The sequence below is a fragment of the Aythya ferina genome (genome assembly GCF_964211825.1).
Source record: "Aythya ferina genome assembly, chromosome: 17".
Classification (NCBI taxonomy): Eukaryota; Metazoa; Chordata; class Aves; order Anseriformes; family Anatidae; genus Aythya; species Aythya ferina.
This window is the reverse complement of record NC_140316.1, coordinates 15,520,592-15,540,456: the sequence shown is the minus strand read 5'-3', so window position 1 is coordinate 15,540,456 and position 19,865 is coordinate 15,520,592. Positions and strand designations below refer to the sequence as shown.

The following is a 19,865-nucleotide window of genomic DNA, read 5'->3' as shown; positions in this document are numbered from 1 at the left end:
AGCCCTCACATCTTTTCCCTCTGTTTTCCTGCAGTTTGCATTGTCATGTATTTTGTTATTGATATGTAAAATAGCTCCTTTGTAGACTCCCAGACACTTCAGGCATGCTGAAAGGATGACAGTATCAGGCTGTGGCTGGGTAGGGCCCTGCAAGCAGATGCAGATGCTTTCGGCACACATGGTGGGAGCAGGTGTGCTCTAGGCTGTGGTCACAGCCAGGGACCACCCTCTGGGCTACCCCAGGTGCTGAGCACAGGCATGATGAGTTAAGAGGGAACCAGGAGACAGCAAGAAAATGGTGGGCCGAAGAGTGCTTGTGTGCTTGGGTTCTTCCTGGATCCTGGGCCATCTGAAACCCAGATGTGCACAAGCAACAAGTCTTGCTGCTGATGGCAGCAAATGAAGCAGTCTAGTCTGATAACTCCACGTGGCCAAGTCCTCACAAGGGACGGTGAGACCTTGAAGGAGCTGGACTGGCAAAGCTTTAGGTAACTGCAGTACCCACGTGGGCTCTTGGTAGCAAATCCCTAGGAGAGGAGTCATGAGCATAGCTGGCAGAGGGACGGGAGCTTGCCAGCACTGGAGGGTGCTTTCCATTCAGGCTGATTTTGTAAGCCCTGCCCTTCATTAGAAGGCCTTGCTGGCTTATGTTTTGGTGTATCTCCCGTGTGTTCTGCTAGATTTTATTCTCTCTCTGTTGAGAGAACCTTAAGCTGCTCTCTGTAACTCGGACTAAAATGCACACAAGTGCAAAATACCTGGCCAGGAACTTATATTACCATCTGTTCCATGGACGGGAACTTATATTACCATCTGGGTGCTCGTGCCAAAGGTGGGCGAGCACGGAGATGTCCTGAGCAGCGAGGCAGAGCACATGTGTGCATGCATGAGATGAGGTGCCCAGGAGCATTTCGGTCTGCAGGCTGCTGAGATCTGCAAGATCTTAAACTTTTATTTCAGTTTTCAAAGTTGTGGAAGAAGGGCATCTAAGGTCTTTTTTCAGTGACTGGCACCCTCACGAGGAATTAGTCATCCTGGCGCTGACAGGGAGAAGGACATGCTTTGTATTGCAGTTGTATTCTGCAGTGAGCATACTGTTTGCTATTTGCTCTCCCCCCCTTACAACTTCTCTGTGGACTCATACACCGAAACTGGTATTTACCAATGCATATTTGATCTACTGCGTGATGCTGGAATGCACAGCTGAAATACTGAGTGGTCTCCATCCCAAGGCCTGGCTGAGCCTCGCAGCAGGCCCTGCTTCACAGCACAATCAGCACTGTTTCTGCAGACCTGACTGAGGAAGGCTTAGGGGCTGTCAGATCCTATTCCCAAACACTTTCAGGTGCAACCATCCATTGTGAGGCTGTTGCAGGTCTGAGGAAGATGGGCTGGTGAGAGCACAGAAGGGGGCATTCAGCAGCAACCTGCTTGACCCACAGTTGTGGCCAGCCGTGGCATGGTCTGTGGGGTCTGGGAGCTGCCTGCTGGGCTCCCAGCGTGTGAGTCTGGGAGCTCGGGTCAGCTGGGTTCGTTCTTGTTTTTCAGTACAACTCCCTGAAAGTTGCTCTTGCTTGGTATTTCTCTTTGGGTTCGTGACAGCAGCTCCACTATGTATGTGTGAACCAGAGAAGGTTCATAAATAATCAAGTTTCTGGTGACAGATGACTGATACCACGTTTGGTGCTCTAGAGCCAGAACAGATGGGTTTTCTGTCCTGAGGTCCATAGGCTCTTTCTAGGGAAAGAGGGGCATGCTGGGCTGCGTTGGGTCACAGCATGCAAGCTATGGCAGCAAAGATTATTGCCATGAAGATAGGACACCCTCCTGGTGTTTCCTCTGCAGCTTTCTCAAATGCATAATAGACTGTATTGCTTGTGGCAGTGGGGAAGTGTGTTCACACAATTCCCTGGAAGGAGAAAAAAAATATATAAAAAATAACAAGAAGATTTTGGCAAGCACTTTCGGCAACACATTTGGCCCTATGCTAGCACAGGAGGGGTTAATCCCATCTTGAAAAGCAGAGCGCTGATGTCTGCTAAGCAGCACAGTGCACAGTGTGTTAATAAAAGTGGAAGTTGTACAAGAAGGGAGAAAAGCTTTTCTATCCACAAGGTGAGGTAGGAATACAATGAATCAAAGACATAGGTATTTCATAAAGCATGTGGCAGGAGGCAGCCCTTGGATTACTAGAAATAATGTGATATATTAGCCCTTGATTTGGCAGAGTCTGCCTTATACTAAAGAGGAGGAGAGTGTAAATTGTGATGATTTGTGTAGAGTTTCTGACATTATCTTGGCAAAAAAAAGGGCCATCTCTACAGATAAATGCACATGATCGAAATCGTGCATGTGAATTTTTATGTGCACTCTTATTCCATGATTAGAGGGGTCTTGGATGGACACTAAGAGATCTATAGTAAATGAGCCTCTCTAACAAATACCACTTGCAGTCTCAGGGGGAAGGTCCCCGTGTGATTTTACTCTCAGTTCATGTTATCAGACTATGTGTGTCTAATCCTTAAGGAAATTATTTTGCCAATACCAAGACCCTCAGGGTTTTAATGAAGTGTCCCAGGCTCGGGGATGTGCCTGTGGGTGAAAGAGGAGCTCTCCTGCCCACTTTGGGGGCACAGGACCTCCAGCCACAACACGCCTCAGCAGATGTGTGCTCTGACCTAGAAGCACAAAGGTTCGAATATCCCACATCCTCCTGGGGAGACCAGGGGGCAGGGGACGTGTGCTGTGCTGGGAGCAGGCAGCCTCCTGCTCACTGCAGGAGAGGCAGAGTGAAATACCAAACCTTAGGGTAGCGCCGGCGCTGTGCTTTCTCTGTGGTAATTGGCTCAGTGACTTCCCTCCGCAAAGCTGCCCACTGTAAATTTGCCTGTAAATGAGAGAGAAAACAGATCCTCAATCTCTATCATTCTGACTTAGAGCTTCAGCTGTCTGAGTGAAAACAATTGAGAACATTTGTACTCCCTTTTTTTCACCGATAGACTTTTTTCTACAGTTGTTGCTTAACACTCACTCTATATACAAACGCGCATTACTGTTTTCAGCCATGCTTTAGAAATCCTGACAAACTGCCTGTCCAGGAAACTGGACATACTGTTAAAGTCATCACTTCAAAATCAGCTCGCTTTATATTTAGGCTTTCAAGTCAAGGGTTTTTAATTTAGGCGTTTAATGTTAAATTCCAGTTTGTGGTGTTGCAAGGCTTCAGGTTCTTAGTTCTCTCTACATAACTCAAGCTGCACTTTGAGCACACTGCCGGGATGTGAGGTTTTGGACTGAGTGCAACTCAGCTGGCTGGAACTAGTGTTGGTTGGATTCTGTAGGGTAGACCAGCAACTGAGTGACTCTTCTAAGATCTGTGCAAGTCAGGTCAATGCTGATACTTTGATGGCCACCTTTGGGTTTGAGGCCCCTGGCACTGTGCAGACTGGCGCTGTGCTCTTGAGCCAGACGAGGGGACTGTGCTGAGTGTGCCTGGGCTGCCTGCTGGCGCCTTGGACTGGCGAACGTGTGTATATGGGGGCATGGAAGTCTTATAACAGCACAAGCCCTGTTTTCAGAAAAGGAAGAGCATCTTTATGCAGACTCAGGTCTCTGGTGAAGTTCCTTAGCTCTCCATTAAGGACAGATCCTGCTCCTGATGGTGGTGGAGCAGCAGATGGCATGAGCCCTGTCTGCAGGGTCTCTGTCACGCTGCAGTGTGGAAGCAGAGGGCAGAGGTGGTTCCTGCAGGGACCCCCATCGCCACGTGGGCAGGGGCAGCCCTGGGGGGCCTTAGGGGGTGTACCCTGTGCCGGACGTTTTGTGGAGCCTGTGTAACTCCCCGAACTATAATTCTTTCTTCTCTGTTATTTCACTGGCTCTACGTGTTCCTGATTCATATAACCCAGAAAAATCAACAGTTGAATTTAGTATGACTGAGTAATTCATATGGCACAGGTACTGACAGTGGTAATTCAGCCTCTAAATTATGATCATAAATTTCCACAGCATGGCACTGCTGAGGGGGGTGATGATTTTATTGGGCAAAGCGGAGTCACTCAACTAATTAAACAGGGAAAGAAACCTTCAGCTGCCGTCAAGCGCAGCGCTGCAGCCGTGCAGCCAGCTTACGGCACAAGCCCGCTCACGCACGTGTTAGAAGTGGCTGCATTTGCTCTGGGCCTTGGCAGAGGCTCAGAGGCAGCAGAGGTGCGGGGTGGGCCCTGGGGCCAGACAAGAGCCACAGGCAGGAGCTTTGGGGCTGGGACACCTCAGGCTGGGTGAAGGGCAGGCAGAGGGGCCCGGCAAGGACGTGCCCCGTGCTCCGGCTGCAGCGCTGCCAGCTGTGGTGGCTGTTAGGCACTGGCACATGTCTCTGATGCCTGCATGCATAGGACTGACTTGGTAAGAACAGGATTTGAATTCCTGTGTCCAATGGTGAGTTAGGTTTCTAGTGCTGCTCTGGGTAATAAAAAGTCTTTAAACGTTTTATAATTTGGCATTATTGAGAGGCTAAAACATAGCTATTGCTTTCTGTTTCTTTATTACAAAGGAACAGCTTTGGCCTTTGTATTCTCTGCTGAGCTCATGTATGGCATTGTGTAATTAAAGAAATGCAGTAAGCAGTGAGCACCCCAAGTCTAAGAGCCAGGCAAGGAAATGTGACACCTCCTGGTCCCTGCTATGGGAAGGAGACGGACTATGAGGACGCAGCGCAGGTGCCAGCAGGCACGTCAGAGCAGGGTGCCCAGCAGGGATCCTGGGGGTGCATGGGACCTGACCTGCTTCGGATCAGGGATGCCTGGGGCCCTGGCAGCTGCGCCAGGGAGCGTCCCGGTGCTTTGCTCAGAGAGGTCCTTGTGCTGCAGCCGTTTTACTGCCTTCCTTCTGTGAGCCTGTGCGAGCGCTGCTGTGGATTGAGCTGCTGTAGCCCCTGCTGCGGGCTCTGCTGGTGTTTGAGCTGCTGGTATTTTCAGTGTGACCTGAGGGATGGGGAAGTGCCCCAGGTACAGGCTTTATGGGAACCTAGAACCTGCCAGGCAAGTGGCAGCTCAAATCTGCAGTAAAAATGCAGCTTGAGGAGTAGGAGGCACTCTCCACTGCTCAGCTCAGGCTGGTGGAGGCCACGTGCAGCAGACCAGGGCCAGTTCCTGCCAGTGTGCAGGTGAAACCATGCTCACTAGCACAGCATTTGTGCCATCGTCCTGGGTGGCATCCATGGGAGCATCAGGGCAGGGTTCCTGCTGAAAAATACAGGTAGGCCATAAGTTACTGAACCGTGGGAGGGGTTTATGAGCCAGACATGCAAGAATAGTTGAAAGTTAGAGAAAATGTATTTATTACAACACTTTTCATGGGCAAGTTATCATTTTGTCAAACTTTATTAGAGAAAGTAATTAATGGGCTGTAAAAGGTGCTAGTGCGTAGCCAGTAAAAGACCTAGTCCTGTGCAAATTGGCAGTTCATAGATTTATGGTTCCTTCTTTCCCCATTTATTAATATGGAGAATGCACATGAAGTGTGTTATATATATCGGCCGATGAGCCATTGTCTGTGCATGGGAGCCACGCTCCTGAGGCCTGGCTGTGAGGGCAGGGGTCCAACACCCACCCCTCCCCGCTGCTGCCCCTCGGGGTGCCCTGTGTGGCCTGGGGGTGCTCAGTGCAGGGCCAGGAGGGGGTGGAGGGGAGCGGGGAGGGGAGCGGTGCTTGTCCCGGGGCAGTGCTGCCGGGTGTCCGGGCTCACTGGGCTGTGCCCATCAGCCGCCTGCGAGCCAGCCTGCTGGTGTTACCAGCATCCCTCTGCCTAGCTGAGCACCCGTGGTGCCAGGTGTCTTCTTCTGGAGGAATGGAAAAATGAAAAGGACGGTTGAAGCCAGGCCAGCACTGTCTCCTGGCCTTCCCACCCTGCGGTGTTGCCGTGTGTCTCTTGAAACTCTGGGTCTGTGCAGAGCGTTCACCTGCCTGCGCTCACCTGCTGCCGCTTTCCTTCATCATGCTGGATACACGCACTGCTGCTCCTCTGCAGGCGTTACTGCTCGACTTCCTCTGCTGTACCCTCAGCACTGACTTCATTTAAACCCAGCCATTAATTTATTTTTTTTTCAGAACCTGTCGGATAACCAATCTCAAAGCCTCCAGCACTTACTAGGTTCGCTTATATTTTGATAGCACTGGTGTCTGATACACTCCTTGGGTGCCCAGGGTGTGTTCACGGGAGCCGTGATGGCTGGAGCAGAGCACATACGGTGTGCAGAGCACTGGGGCACAAACTTTAAACATATTTCAGGAGGAGGAAAGAAAATGGTTCCCGTTTGAAAGTGTCTGTGTTCTTACAGCCCAACAGACAGCTGCTGCCTCGTCAGAGGTCTTTGTTTCTCTCACCGAGAGATGGCTTGAGAAGCAATCAAACGCCGAGGAGAGCCGTGTCCCTTGCAGGAGCCACGAGCTGAGTGGCTAAGCAGCGGGACGCGTGGGGTGCCGCGGGAGGAGGGCAGGGATCGCAGCAGCTGCCGCCCATGGGCCGGGGCGCCAGGAGCGGTGCCAGCCCCTCCCGGGACTGCGGCGTGTGCAGGGCTGGGCAGGAGCGGCGGCGGTTTCTATTCTGTGCTCTTGGCCTCCGTGCAGCTCCTGCCTGTCCTTCCAGCACGGGGACCTTTCCTTCCAGCATGGCCGAGTGCTCCCCTGGCCAAAGGTCCTTCTCTCCTTGGCCTGATCTGCTCCTGTCCCAGCTCTGCGCGCGGTGTCTTGTTTTCTCCTGGGGATTACGTTAATACCATTGATTGGTTTGTTTTAAATAGCTCTGGCTGCTAGGTCATTATTACTAGATGCTGATGCATAATTTATTGATAGAAATATTGGCTGCCTGGTAGAGGGGCATTGACTTCCACCTGTTAACCCTTCACCTGCCCGCATGACCTCTTGTCATTTCTGCAGTGTCATGATGCACAGCTTTTTCCAGGCTGTGTAGGGTGATTTTATTTTCCAGGACCTCCCTTTTTTCCTCCTTTGGAAGAGGAGACAGGCGGGTCTGCATTAGTGACTACCTTAACAGCCAGGAAAAAAAGTGTGTGGTTAAGTGGCTGGATTGAAAGTAGAGCACATGTTAGCACCCGTGGCTGGCACTGCTCTGTGCTGCCCTCGTGTCTCCCCTTTACAGAGATAGGCTCGGAAAAGTAGCTTTGCTGTTGTGAGCCTTTGCTGGAGGAGGATGAGCTGGTGCTGCTTTCCTCCAGGGAGCTGAGCCCAGCTGTTCCTGCTATTGCGGGATGCTGCCAGTCAATATGCAGTGGGGTTAGAGCCTCCGTTTCCAGCCTGGAGCTGGCAGTTTGCTGGAAACCTATTGGCACGGGCCAGGCTACTGGCAGAGAGTTAAGACTGCTGCATTAGGGAGCTGTTGGCCAGGCTTGGGGAGTGCCTGATGTTTAAAAGATCAGAAACATGAAACCAGAACTAGCCAGTGAAAACAAGGGATTTTGCTCAAGCTCCACAATTGCTGCCTGCTGCTCTGCTTCTGCTATTATCGCACCTCCTACAGTGCCAGGAGCTAATCCAGGCTTCCCTCTGTGCTGGACTCTCGGCTGCATGGAGCTGCTGAGCCTGCAGCCGGTGTGACACTTGCTGGCCCTTGCCCCGAGGACCTGGGGCTTGGTGCTGCTGGTGACCAGGCATGCCGTGTCGGTGTCTTTCCATCACGCCCCAAGCACAGGGCAGAGGGTGAGACCCTTGCACCAAGCATGGCACACCCAGGAGGCAGGCTGTGGCATTTGCCTACCAAATCCCAGCCGCAGTGGCTGTACAGTCTTGGGAGAACCGGGCTCCTACAGTTGTGACCTGCAAGAACCAGTGTGACATGGGACCCACATGTGTTCTTCAACAGAAAATGTGAAGGACAGGCATGTACCTGCAGTACCAAACCTCTCTGGGACTTGTCTCCCACCAAGAATTCGTAGCCCTGAAACCTTTCTCTGAGTTATGCCCTGCCTTTCAAATCAGACAAGCTGCCTATAAAGAGATACTTTGTGTTGATTATTGTAAGAAAACAATCTGGGATCAAGCACTTTCCTTTTCTAGAAGTCATTTTTAACCCTGAGACACAGAAGTGTGTGTGCTCTTGCTGTCTTTTTCTACCCCAGGGAGCATCTACCTAACTCCAAAGAGATGGAATGAGCCTGGAGCATAAACCCCCAGAAAGCAGGGGAGTGCTGTGCTCCTGGTACGAGACGGGGATCTGATCTGTCCCACCCACGAGATGCCTGCTGTGGGTGACACGAGTCTCACATGGTGAATATCCCTCAGAAACTGCGCCAGGTCTCTCTGGTGTAGACAGGCATAAATATACATGTGTGTATATATATATATATATATGTATGTATATTTGGGGGGGAGGAGGGAGGAGAGATGGGGCGAGCAGGGGAGATTTTGTAAAAGAGAGCTCTTGAACTCATTTAAAACCAAGCCCAGACTGCAGAGTGTTGGGTTGCTGACTGCTGTTTTATGGTCCTGCCTGCCCATGCAAATGAGTTTCATGCCCTCTTGCATCTGACCTTCTGCGATGTGGTTAAAGCCCCTCTGAATGGGTGCTCACATCCTGGCAGAGACCTGGAAGTGTTGTAGAGCTAAATGCCTCAGTTCCTGCACTCGTCTGGGGAGACAAGGAAGCAGCTGGCTACTTTCTCAGCAAGCTATGGTCAAATGTCTTTTATCTAGCATTATCCTGGTTTTCTTTGCGGTGCTGACATTCATGCAGATCCTACTTTCTGTGTCCCTTGCCTCTGCTGCCAGCATGGCAGAAGTCTTGCAGGCACCTCTCCAAGCACGCCCTTCGTCTTGTGTTGATCAATAGGCTGCTTGGGGTGTGCTGCTAGCTGTAGTTTTGCTGCTGTCAGTGGAGACCCACCCATGCCCACCCTCTGCAGTGGAAGGAAGGCAACCAGATGTTCCTTATGGGCTCAGGAGACAGGAACAGGGAAACAAAGCTTGGCCAGCATTCATGCTTCATATTGCTGGTGTGCTTTACTGGGCCAAGGAATGCTGCTCACACACAGCATAATTAAGGGCCTTACAACACTATTGTGCTAGGACTTTACTGAACAGTCCCAGAGTAATCCTCTGGTGGGTTCAGCAGGAACTGTATGTATGTTTTCTACACCAGTCTTTGGCTTTTGACTGGGACATGCATGCTGATGAGATGTAAGGGTATCACAGTCTAGATCTGAATGCTTTCAAAGCTTCTTCAGAAGACCCTTGGTGCCCTCCTGGGCCAGGAAAAATACTCCAAGAAAGGCTGTTTGTATGGTGTCTGGTGCTCCAAGACAGAGGAAAGGAAGGAGGACATGAAAATGAGTAATCTTTAGAAGTTATCCAGATCTAAGTTGTCAAAATGTACTTGCAGGTCTTCCTGTTCTGCACCCCAAACTGGTTTCTGTATTTTTTTCTGTAGGTTCTCAAAATCTTAGAGAAAAGGAATTTTTGGAAGGGAAGGAAGGGAAAATTGATAAACTCAGATGCTAATTTCACAACTGGAAACATAAGTCACATTCACATGGCAGAGCAGCAGCCAGCCCATTGCTCTTGGTGTGTTTCTACCCATGGTGATAAAGCTTCACAGAGCAGCAGTGGAGGGAGCCTCACCCAGAGGCCTGAGAAGGGCATTACCCTGTTGCCTGGGTTGCTTTTCCTGGCTGTGGCACACTGATACCCTGGCTCTACTCACTGTTTATGAAAGAAAGATTTATGCTTTTTGTTTGTTTGTTTTGCTTTTGTTTTTATGTTGTTTTTCAACAAAAATGTTACCGTTCCTCGGGAAAGTTCATTTTAAGCCCTTTGAAGGTTTTTAATGAGCAGGTTTATTTCTAGCCTGGCTCAGGCTCTCCTCCAGCCCCTCCATTGCAGCCCTAGCTGCGCCCAGGCAAGAGGATGCTCCAAGGGCAGCGACCACTCTGCTGCCTGCGGCTGGCGGTGTCGCCTCTGTGCTGCAGGTGGGGGTCATCCCCTGAGCCAAGGCGGGGAGGGCACTCACAGGAGGCACAGCAGGTACAGCACTGCGCAGCTAATGCAAGGTGTCTTGGCAGGCTGCAGGACATGAGGCGTGTGGGGCTGGGCTGAGGAAGTGCTTCTCCAGAGACAGCAGAAGCAGTTTGATGTGCAACTGCAAAGCGCTGTTCTAGACTGGGTTTGCTGCGGGCTGCTTCAAGCCTCTTCTTTGTGTCCATGCAGGGCTTCCTTCAGAGACAGCACAGGAGGGAGTGTGCTTTGGTTTTTCATCTGTCCCCACTTAAACCTCCTAGCCAGTTTTGAAGCTCCATGTCAGGCTAGGGACTCCTTTAGCACACAGTGTTCGTTCTCAGTGAAGCCTCGAGCAGCTGTTTTTCTTGGACATGTTCCCTAGGTTGAGAGTCAGCACATGCTCACCATGAGATCTATTTGGTAAGCGTGTTGAGAACAGCGATAATCTTGAACTAGTTTGGCTTGCATCTGAGGAGCAAAGCATGCTCAGTTTAGTATTTGAACAATATTTTGGAGCTGGAGGCTGCTGTTAAGTTCAGTCCTATAACTGCAGTTCAGATAGTTATCACACGAACTCAGGCGTGCACCTACCCAGTTGCCTGTTGTCTGTCTGTGGATGGCCCGTGTACCATGGATGGGGAGGAGAAATGGAAGAAGTTCAGTCATTCATAAAAATGAATAAATGAATCAGTGTTTAATGTGTCCTTTGAGATCCTTATGCACACAGCTTGCTTATGCATCCTAGAGAAACAAACCTGTGCCCGGCTGTTCCGAAAATTTTTGCCTTTTTCCCAGAATGTATCTTTATGAAGACCTTTAGATCTTCTGAATAGGGTCACAGTATGAAAGGTCCTAAGGACCAGCTTGTCCGCTTTCCAGTGTGTATATTCTCTTTCTACAGAGCGTGAACGCCTGTACCAGAATATTGCAACTGGGCTGCTTTGAATCATTTTTACCATCAACTGTGTTTGAGTCGCTGCTAATATAGAACTGTGCTTTACCTTTCTCAAAAGATCACATGAGGTGATTTAACCTGATATTTGGGGTTTAGCAGGAAGATTAGCAGTTGTTAAAATGCAAAATCATATGCCATTGATGATCCATCACCAGCAGCGATTCCTGGGTCATTATCAAGGTGATACCTCAGGCACAGGATGCCACCCAAAGCCCTGCCTGCCGGGAGCGCGCTCACAGGGCACGTTCCTGTGGCATCTGCTGTTCCAGGCTTTCAGACCAGCGCTGCCTGGTCCACGTCTGTACTTCTGGCTGTGGCAGAGAAAAATCTATCTGATATTTCCGGTCATGCACTGCAGGCCAGACCCTGTCTGGCCCTTTTGGGATCTGGCCCCATGGCACAAAGCAGCGCAGTGATGCTGTTCCCTTGGCACCTCCTCTTCCTCATGCTACTCAGATGCAAAATCATTTTTGCCAGCACTGTCTGAGTGCTGTGACTGCCAGTTAAATCTATTGAGACAAATCCCCCTTATGATAAGGAAGAGCTGAGTCGATCCAGATGTAAAACAGAGGAAGACTGAGCGAGAGTTCTCAGGATGGAGGGGCTGTGCTGGCTGCTGGGCTCTGCATACCCGTGGCACACAGTGGTGCTCAGGTCTTTGGCCTCTGGAAATGCAGCTGCAGTTGCTGGGCACACTCCTAAGTCTGCATACAGCAGTTGCTCAGAGAAAATCCAGCTCCAGGAGTTGTTAAAAAAGATTTGTGCCTGAACGCCCACACAGCGTTTTGTACATTCACCCACTCTGACAGCGGGGGATTGGGATCCCATCCGAGCAGTGCTGCAGCTCAGCTGTGTGCTACCTGGGATTTGTGGGTGCTTAATAGCGGGAGTCAAACACTACTGTACCAACAGAGAGATAACGTGGAACTGAATGCATGCTGTCCTTACCGTGTGCTATTTGTATGGAAGAATAATCCATAAATCAAGATATTACAAGGTTATTTAGCGATTCTTCAACTGTTATACATGTGTCAACAACAAATAAAAGAAGCATTTGATAGCATTAGTCCATGTGCCAGGAAATCCTCCTGGTTCCTTCCCTTACCTAAAGAAGGGGAGACCTAAGGCTATTTGGATTAGCACACTGTGCTGCGATGCTCCTGCACAGACAGTGCGTTCTTTCAAAGCACTGCCAAGAATTTGCTTGTCACAGAGATGTGTAATGTGATTGCAGTGGAAAATACATGCAAATGTTTAGCTTCCTTTCTTTTTTTTTTTTTTTTTCTTTTTTCTAGAGGGGAAGAGATCTTGATTAAACAGTAATTAAGAGTGTTTTGGACAACACGAGGCAGTCTCTCTCCCAGGTGCTTAATAAGTGCCAAGACTGTTGAGTGAAGTGTTTATTTAGCATAGTAATAGAAGGTAGTTATTGCCAGGCTTACCAGAACCGCATCTCTATTGTATATGTAACCTTGGGCAGCATGTGCTGTGCCTACCTCCAGCTCCTTGCCTGCCTGTCTGCCTTGCTGCCGCTGCCCTGTGTCGAAGTGGGGAGCGAAGCTTCAGCAAAACCCTGATGCTCGGCACCTGTGCGGGCAGCCCGAGGAGCAGTCTGTGGTGCGGGGTGTGATGGCAAAGTCATCCCTTGTTGTGTCTGCGGGCAGGGAGGCGCTGAGCCGGGGTCTCTGCGGGTCTGCCAGGCACTTTTCTTCCCCAGATGCTGTCCTTCAGTGCTGCCTGCTGCTTGCGGCGTGGAGTGGCTTCAATGACTCGATGAGGCCCTGGCAGGTCTCCTGAACATGGCTCCTGTGCGGGATGTCCTCCTGCAGGCACCATCCCAGCAGAGAAGCAGATGTGCCTGCCGTTGGGCATGTCATGGGTCTGCATCTGGTCCCAGCTGGGCTGCAGGGCTGAGGCCCACACTGCTGGGACAGTTACTGGGCAAAGATATTTTCTGCAGCACTGGGATTATAGGGTAGAGAAAGCTGCTTGTCTTAGATTGCTGGCATTTTTTTTTTTTCAAAGATGCTGTTTGCATTGATAGATTTTTGGATGATGCTCTAGCAAAAAAAAAAAAAAAAAAAATCAATGTCCCAGTGATTGTACCAGGAAGGGCAGTCGATTGGTGAAAAAGCTGCAGCAGGCGTATTGGGAAATGGATTTTTTCTGCCCTCCAGACATTAGCTTGAAATTCTTTGAAACGAGGAGAAAACAATCTGTGTCAGAAATGAAAAATTAAGGAGGTTAATGTGGTGCCTTTTCCACTTTTAATTTCTTTGAATTCCAGGATGTCCTTGGACACTGGCAGGAGCAGAACGAGTGCCCTCCTGCCGGCCCTGCCCTGCCCTGCTGCTCGTGGGGTGCTCCGCGCAGCCCCCTCTCTGGCAGGACGGACGGACGGACGGACAAGCTGCTGCCAGGCATGGGCTCAGGGCAGGACTGGAGGCGCTGTGCCCGGGAAGGCGTTGCGTTCACTATTGTGCAAGACCATTGTTGTTGGTGTTTGTTAGCAATAGATGGGGGGAGGACACGTTTCTGGTAAGCTTGCTCTCGAGTGTTGCAATAACTGGATGTCTTTAGAGATCAGCTGCTCGATTGAGGTCATTTGCTCAACAGTGTTAACGAGCAGTAATTTAGGGTCTCTGAGGGGGAAGCAATGTAAAATGTTCAGGCAGGGGACTGGTTCCCGTGCAAAGACACTCGCCGTTTTTCTGTGAGGACATATGCAAGTGGGTGCACACGTGCACGTGTGTGTGCGCTCCCTGCACCTCCTGCCGTACAGGTGTCTCCTTGGGACGCGGCACGGTGCGCGAGCCTGGTGCATGCTGATGGGGAAGGGCTCTCCAAGGGGAAGGCAGAGCAGGAGGTTTCATGCCGTTGTTTTTCTGCTTTGGATAATTGTCTGTGCTTCAGCCTTTCTAAACAAAACGCCTCTTTCTTTACTGTGGGGACCACTTTTCCCAGTCCCTTGGGTGGTCTTTTTATGCAGGTTTTATCCACTCTATGGAAGGCTACAGGCAGCCCTCCAGAGAGATGGAAAAACCTCTGCTTGTTTTACCCTGTTGCAGAGGGAAAAAAATGAACTCCCAGAGTCCTCTTTTTGGGAAATTAAAAAGCAAGACAAACATTATAAAGGATTTTAACTGCCAGGAGGCTTTTCATCCCCGCTGAGCTTGGGGGCTGATTGGCTCTCCCCGAGCTGCAGCACCCTGCACTGCCCTGCCTGGCCGTGGGATGCAGGCACGCCGTCCTTGCTCTGCCCGTGGCTCCAGCTGGCCTCAGCGGCCACTTCGCAGGGCAGTTTGTGGGTTCTCCGGGAGCAGACCCTCTGGAGACAGGGGCTGAAAAGCTCATTGGATCCTGCCCAGGCCAGGACAGAGCAGACAGCCCATTTGGGGAGGTCTGTCTTTTTTGCTGGCTGTGCATTACCTGTCAACTAAAGATGATTGCTTCTAATGGATTTCTAATTTGAAATTTCTGCGTGGGGTGCAGTATGAATCAACTGGACAGTGGTGCACAAGTCCAGCTCACCTCCATTCCATCTCTGAACTTCTGCATCATTGTGCAGGGTGGTCAGTAGAGTCCCATGCTGTTTACTGATTCCTGTGTGCATATTTCAAGGCATCTTCTCCCCAGCAGTCCCGTGGACCCAGCGCTGGCCATAGGGAAGACAGGGAGGTCCCATCCCACTGTTCCCATGCCTTTCTCAGCCCCAGGCAGTGAGTGCTGGTGTGCAGCATGCTGGCAAGTGGCGTACTGGAGCTGAACCTGTTATTCTCATGTGCCAAGGGAATTGTGAGCTGAAGCTCATGACCCATCTACCACCTCCTGGAGACCCTGAAGCCATGTTTCCATAGCTCAGCCCATTTCTGTGAGCACAGTCCCACCTCCAGCTGGCTGCTGGTGTGTCTGTCCCGCTCAGAGTGGCACTGGGGACCAGAAAGCCTCTGTGCCATGAGCTGCAGGCACAGAGCCTGGGAGGATGGGCCTCTGAGCTGAGCCAGAGCTTGCTGCTGAGGAAGACTTATGGTGAAGCCTTTAGGTAAATTAAGAGTTTTATCCATTTGCTTTGGTTAATGTTTTTTTAACCTGATGTTATAAAAGTGAGAAAGAGTTTGGGACCTCCTGTAATGACAAGATCCTGGTGTCTATTGCTGTGGATTTTTCTTAGAGATGTCCAAATAGAAAGGTCAGGACCATTTCCTTGCCTTCCCTCGAATCACCAGCTGACAGACAGTTCCTGTGTGGATATCTGAAGCTGAGTACTTGCTTATGCAGTCACAAATTGAAGCATAAGTATGCAATGAAGTTAGCAGGTGTGAAACAAAAGTACCTTTTATAACATGGTGTTTAACTGTGTTATTGAAGCTAACTGTTACAAGTTGTTGTTGAAGCCAAAGTAGGGAAGGAAAGTGGACAAGTTATGGAAGGAAAGTCCATTAGTGGTTATTGATGATGATGGTTTGATACAAGGTTTGGCTCAGTGAATCCCTAAAAAGGTAGTCACGAGGCAGATTTTTCCTATTTCAGGAAAAGGAGCAATCTCCGAGGTTCAACTTTTTGTATTTTTCCCCTGAGCATTGGGATGGGCCATGGATGAGGCAAACCCTGGCTGAACAACCTTTTGTCTGCCTCAGAGCAGAGACTCCAGTGTGCTGCAGGACGTACCCTGCTCCTGCTGCAGGTGGCGGGGATTTGGTGAGGATACATGTGAGGAGTGGGTCTTTTCTCTCCTTACCTGAGTGGGCCAAGTCATATGGGTTTAAGCTAGGGCAGGATTTGGCACATTAAGTTAATAACATGGATCTAATTTAGAGAAGATGTGTATTTCCTCAACTTCACTGTCATTATTTATTGCATCAAGAAGGAGGCAGAGACAGCGGCCACTTGCTCCATCTGCACGAAACTCTCATTCGATTCATTTCATTTTATTTTAGCTTTGCAGAAGTGAAGAAGAAAATCACTGAAGTTAACTGTGAGGTAGCAGGGAACAGCAAAGGACATATGGGTATGTAAGAGAAGCAGATGGCCTATCTGACTAAACCACATCATATAAGTTTATGAGTCAGGCAGGTGCTCTTTCCTGCTGTTTTATAGTGATGTCTTAAGGATTTCCCTTTTGATATACGAGGGCAAATCGTCAGCCGAGCCCTTCTCTATCAGAGGCTAATCCAAAAGTAAATCACTCTAAAGCAGCAGGAGAGAGGTCTTGCAAGGCACCCAGTATAGAGATATTCTTTTGTTATAAATCATCGGAGTCATGTTCGTAAGAGATTATGCTGGAAAAAGCAAACAATATAAAAAGGTCAAATACAAATAGTAAAAGTGAAATAGTTTGTTGCCTTCTTCTGTCTACTCACAGAGGAGAGACCACTCAGCCGGGAGAAGAGATGGCTCGGCAGTCTCACCCGGGCGCGATGGGAGCCTGGGACGGGGCTGCTTGGCTTAGGCTGGGGGAGGAAGGCAACAAGGAGCTCTGCCCGCTGGCCCAGGGCGCCGCAGGGCTGTCCTGCCATGGGGTGAGCGCTCATCGGGAGAAGCAGCAGGAGCAGAGGTGTGTGTTGGTCTGGCCTGTCGGGGATCAGTCCTTGCACGGCGTGTGCGAGGCAGGGCAGTGGGTGTGGGGGTGCCCCTGGGCACATCGGTGATGGCAAGGCAAGGGTCCCGCTCAGCTGTCTCCGGGTCGTGCCCCACTGAACCCGGTTAGTGGGCAATGTGCACCTCATCTCTGCTCATACTGCTGTTGGGGAAATCCTCTCACCTCAATCCTGATATGTGATTAGTCCAGGCATTAAACGGCTTTGCTGCAGCTCCTGGTATAATATCAAAACTATAGGGAAATGTAAGTGAAATAACACGCTTGCTGCTGGCCTGCCATATGGACGTGCTGTCTGAGAGGCTGGTGGTGATGTGTCAGCTCGGTGGCACATCCCACTGTGCAGTGCGCAGTGCTTCATTTTGCAGGAGAGATTTATTCCTTGTGCTTCAGTGAAGCCTGAGCCTCTGCCTCGCCAGGCAGGAAATACAAATCCGGGACCCAGCTCTCCTGCTGGGAAGGAGCTTGGCAGCAGTGCCCTTCATTCAGGACCACGGTCTGTCTCCTGTTGGCTCTGTGTCACTCTTCAGCACACCCTGCTCACAGCCCAGGGACACGGCACAAGGCTGGGGAGCGGAGCAAGTGCCCCGTGCCCTGCAGTTCCCACCACAGTAACTGGTTGCAGCTAATACCTCTTCAGAAACACTGTACTTCTTCTCTGAAGGATGGCAAACTGTGTTTGTGGATGTCCGGAATCCCAGCACCCTTCTGCACGAGGCTGGACGACCTGGGGGCAGTTGATCTCTCTCTTGCCTTTCCCTCCTGCTCAGTGGTGTTTCCTACACGGTACCTCAGGGCTGGCTGTGCTTCACTGCAGCAGCAGGGGTTATCCTGCGCTGTTGCAGGGACATGGTGAAATATATATATATAACCAAGTAGTTCTGAATTAAATTTTTAAATCAATACATTGTCAGTCTGATGTATTTTCCATGAAAAAATGGGGTCTGATCAGTTAACCCTTGGCAAATTTATAAGCAACTAAACACAAAGGATTTTAGTTAGACATTTTAGACAGTCTTATTAATGAATGGGACTTGCTGCTACCCCTGGCAGGGGCAGGTGCTGGATGGGGATGCTGCATGCAGCTTTGCCAGGCTTGGCTTGTGCATGCTGGAGGAGACTGGGCTAGGGATCAGGTGGTGCCCCGTGGACCTTATCATGAGTGCCTGTTAAAAACAAAACTTTCCTGTAAGATTTCTGTTTTCTTTTAAAAGAAACAAAAACAAAAAGCCTCCTAGGAAATGAGATGCAGAAGGTCAAGTTAATGAAGCAAGACTGCGCTGCTAAGTATTGAAGAGTTAAGATATGCAAAACTTAACCTCAGGTGCACCACTGTGACTCTGCCCCCTTGTGCATATTCATTAAAATACAGTCTCTAATTACATGTTGTAAATTGTCTGAGCTGCATGTGCCTTTAAAAACAAAAGTGAAAGTTCTGTTCTGCTGTGCACAGTAATACTGGTGGGTTAGCATTATGAGGCCATGAGGCTGCTAAGCTGAGGACTGCTGCTGCAACTTTAGCTCTGCCAGGTCAGACATGAATGCCTGACCATGCAGCCACGCATTGGACTGCCTTGTATGTATGCCCACAGATGAGATCTGACTTCTGTACTGTCAACGTGCTGGTGCACATTGATAGAGATGCTGCTTGCATCCACCTAACACCCATGGATGCTCATTTGTAAGACTTCTCTTCTTCATCCTGACTTCTCTGGTGATGTTATAAACCTGGAGTAGCTGGACTGAAGTCAGCAGCTACCCAAAGTGAATTGGAGGAACTGGACTGAAGCCCAGCTTAGTGTTCCACCTCCACTCCTGAAGGAGATGGTGGTCAGGCCTCAGGTAAACCTCCACGCTGTTTCACGCTGGGCTCCAGTAAAATGAAGGAACACTCTGGTTTGTAGCCATGTCCCTTCCATGGTGCAAGCGCAGAAGGACAAGCACAATAACTTCTCGGAGCAACGTGACATAAAGGGGTCTGCAGAGCTGAGCCATTGCCACTAGCCGTGTGTGCCTTGCAGGCTCAGCCACACAAGAAGGGCAATTAGGATACAACAATGGGTGGGGGCTGGAATCTCTTGGGTTAAGAAAATGGATTTAGAGGATTTTAAAAGATGTTGCTTCTGTTTTTCAAAATGCCTCTCTCTGATAAGAAGTAGCACATAAGACCAAAGTGAGAGGAACCTAGCTTTTTAACCTCCTAGAAACATTAGAACTATACTGGCTGTGTGAAAAACCTGTGGGTCCCTCCTACGGCATCTTTGCATTAACGGTGATCCCTCTTCACATAGTGTCCACATAGAACTTACATACTGCTTAATCCCGTCTAAAGCCAACCAAAAGTGTGCAGAATCTCAGTAGTGTTTTTTCTCTTTTGTTAAGAGCTCAGGTGAGCGTTCTTTCCCTTGCCCAGCATCTTGACACAGATGATATGGGATACATTGTTTTGATAGAAACTTCCTACAGTATTTCCTGCAATAGAATGTGCAATAGGAGGCTTAATGGTGCTGGCATCTGATGTTTTTGTTTGTTTGCTTTTTTGTTGTTTTTGTTTGTTTGTTTTTTTGGTTGGTTGATTTGTTTGTGTTTTTTTTTTTTTGTTGTTGTTGTTGTTTTCTTGTGGCCTCCTCCTGGTTAACTTCAAACCAGGTGTTAGTTAAAGGCAATGGTATGAACTCCAAATTAAAGAGAGAGGCAGGCTATCTACCCATTTCTGAAGACAGCTTTTAGGTGTCTAATTCTAATAAGTTGAAAGGAAACCCACCAGACATATGAGCGTCAGCTCTTTGCTGATAAGAACAGAGCAGTTCTGGGTTCTGTCTTAAGGCTGCCAGACTGCCACGTGTCCAGCATCAGCTTACACCCAGCGTGCTTTTGAATCCGATGCATAGTGAAGGAATAAAACTAAAACTTGGATAGTGGAACATAAGGTGTTAGCTACCTGAAACGAGTGCCCACTCCTGAAGCATAATGATGCAAGCTGGGTTAGCTCCAGAATCACTAATTGAGGTGTTTGCTTTTAGAAAGCATAATGATCAAACATCTGTCTTGAAAAGGGATGTAAAATATCCCATTTTCCCCTTACTTATTTTATTATTTTGAAACCTTTCTACAGCTCCGTGTCCATTGGCTATTCTTCGGCTCCCAGCGCACCAAACACTGAGTATCTCAACTCAACAGTGTTGCTAGAGGGTGCTTGGTTATCTTTGAAGATCCAGATCTGCATGTCTTCCTCAATACCTGGTGCTAAGCTAAGCTCCTACCTTCAGTGTCTTTGCTGAGGAGCACTTGAACTCCACTAGAGTTT

At 49.5% G+C, this 19,865-nt stretch overlaps 1 protein-coding gene across 1 annotated transcript in view; it reads left to right on the top strand.

Moving 5' to 3' along the window:
* The first annotated feature begins 296 nt into the window (after window positions 1–296).
* LOC311446148 (uncharacterized protein) overlaps window positions 297–19,865 on the top strand; it is a 45,077-nt gene continuing 25,508 nt past the window's right edge. Inside the window, exons 1-2 of the mRNA XM_084539030.1 lie at window positions 297–488; window positions 15,900–15,970. Coding sequence (XP_084395156.1) covers window positions 400–488; window positions 15,900–15,970 — 160 coding nt within the window. The 5' untranslated portion in view covers window positions 297–399. The remainder of the gene's footprint in view (window positions 489–15,899; window positions 15,971–19,865) is intronic.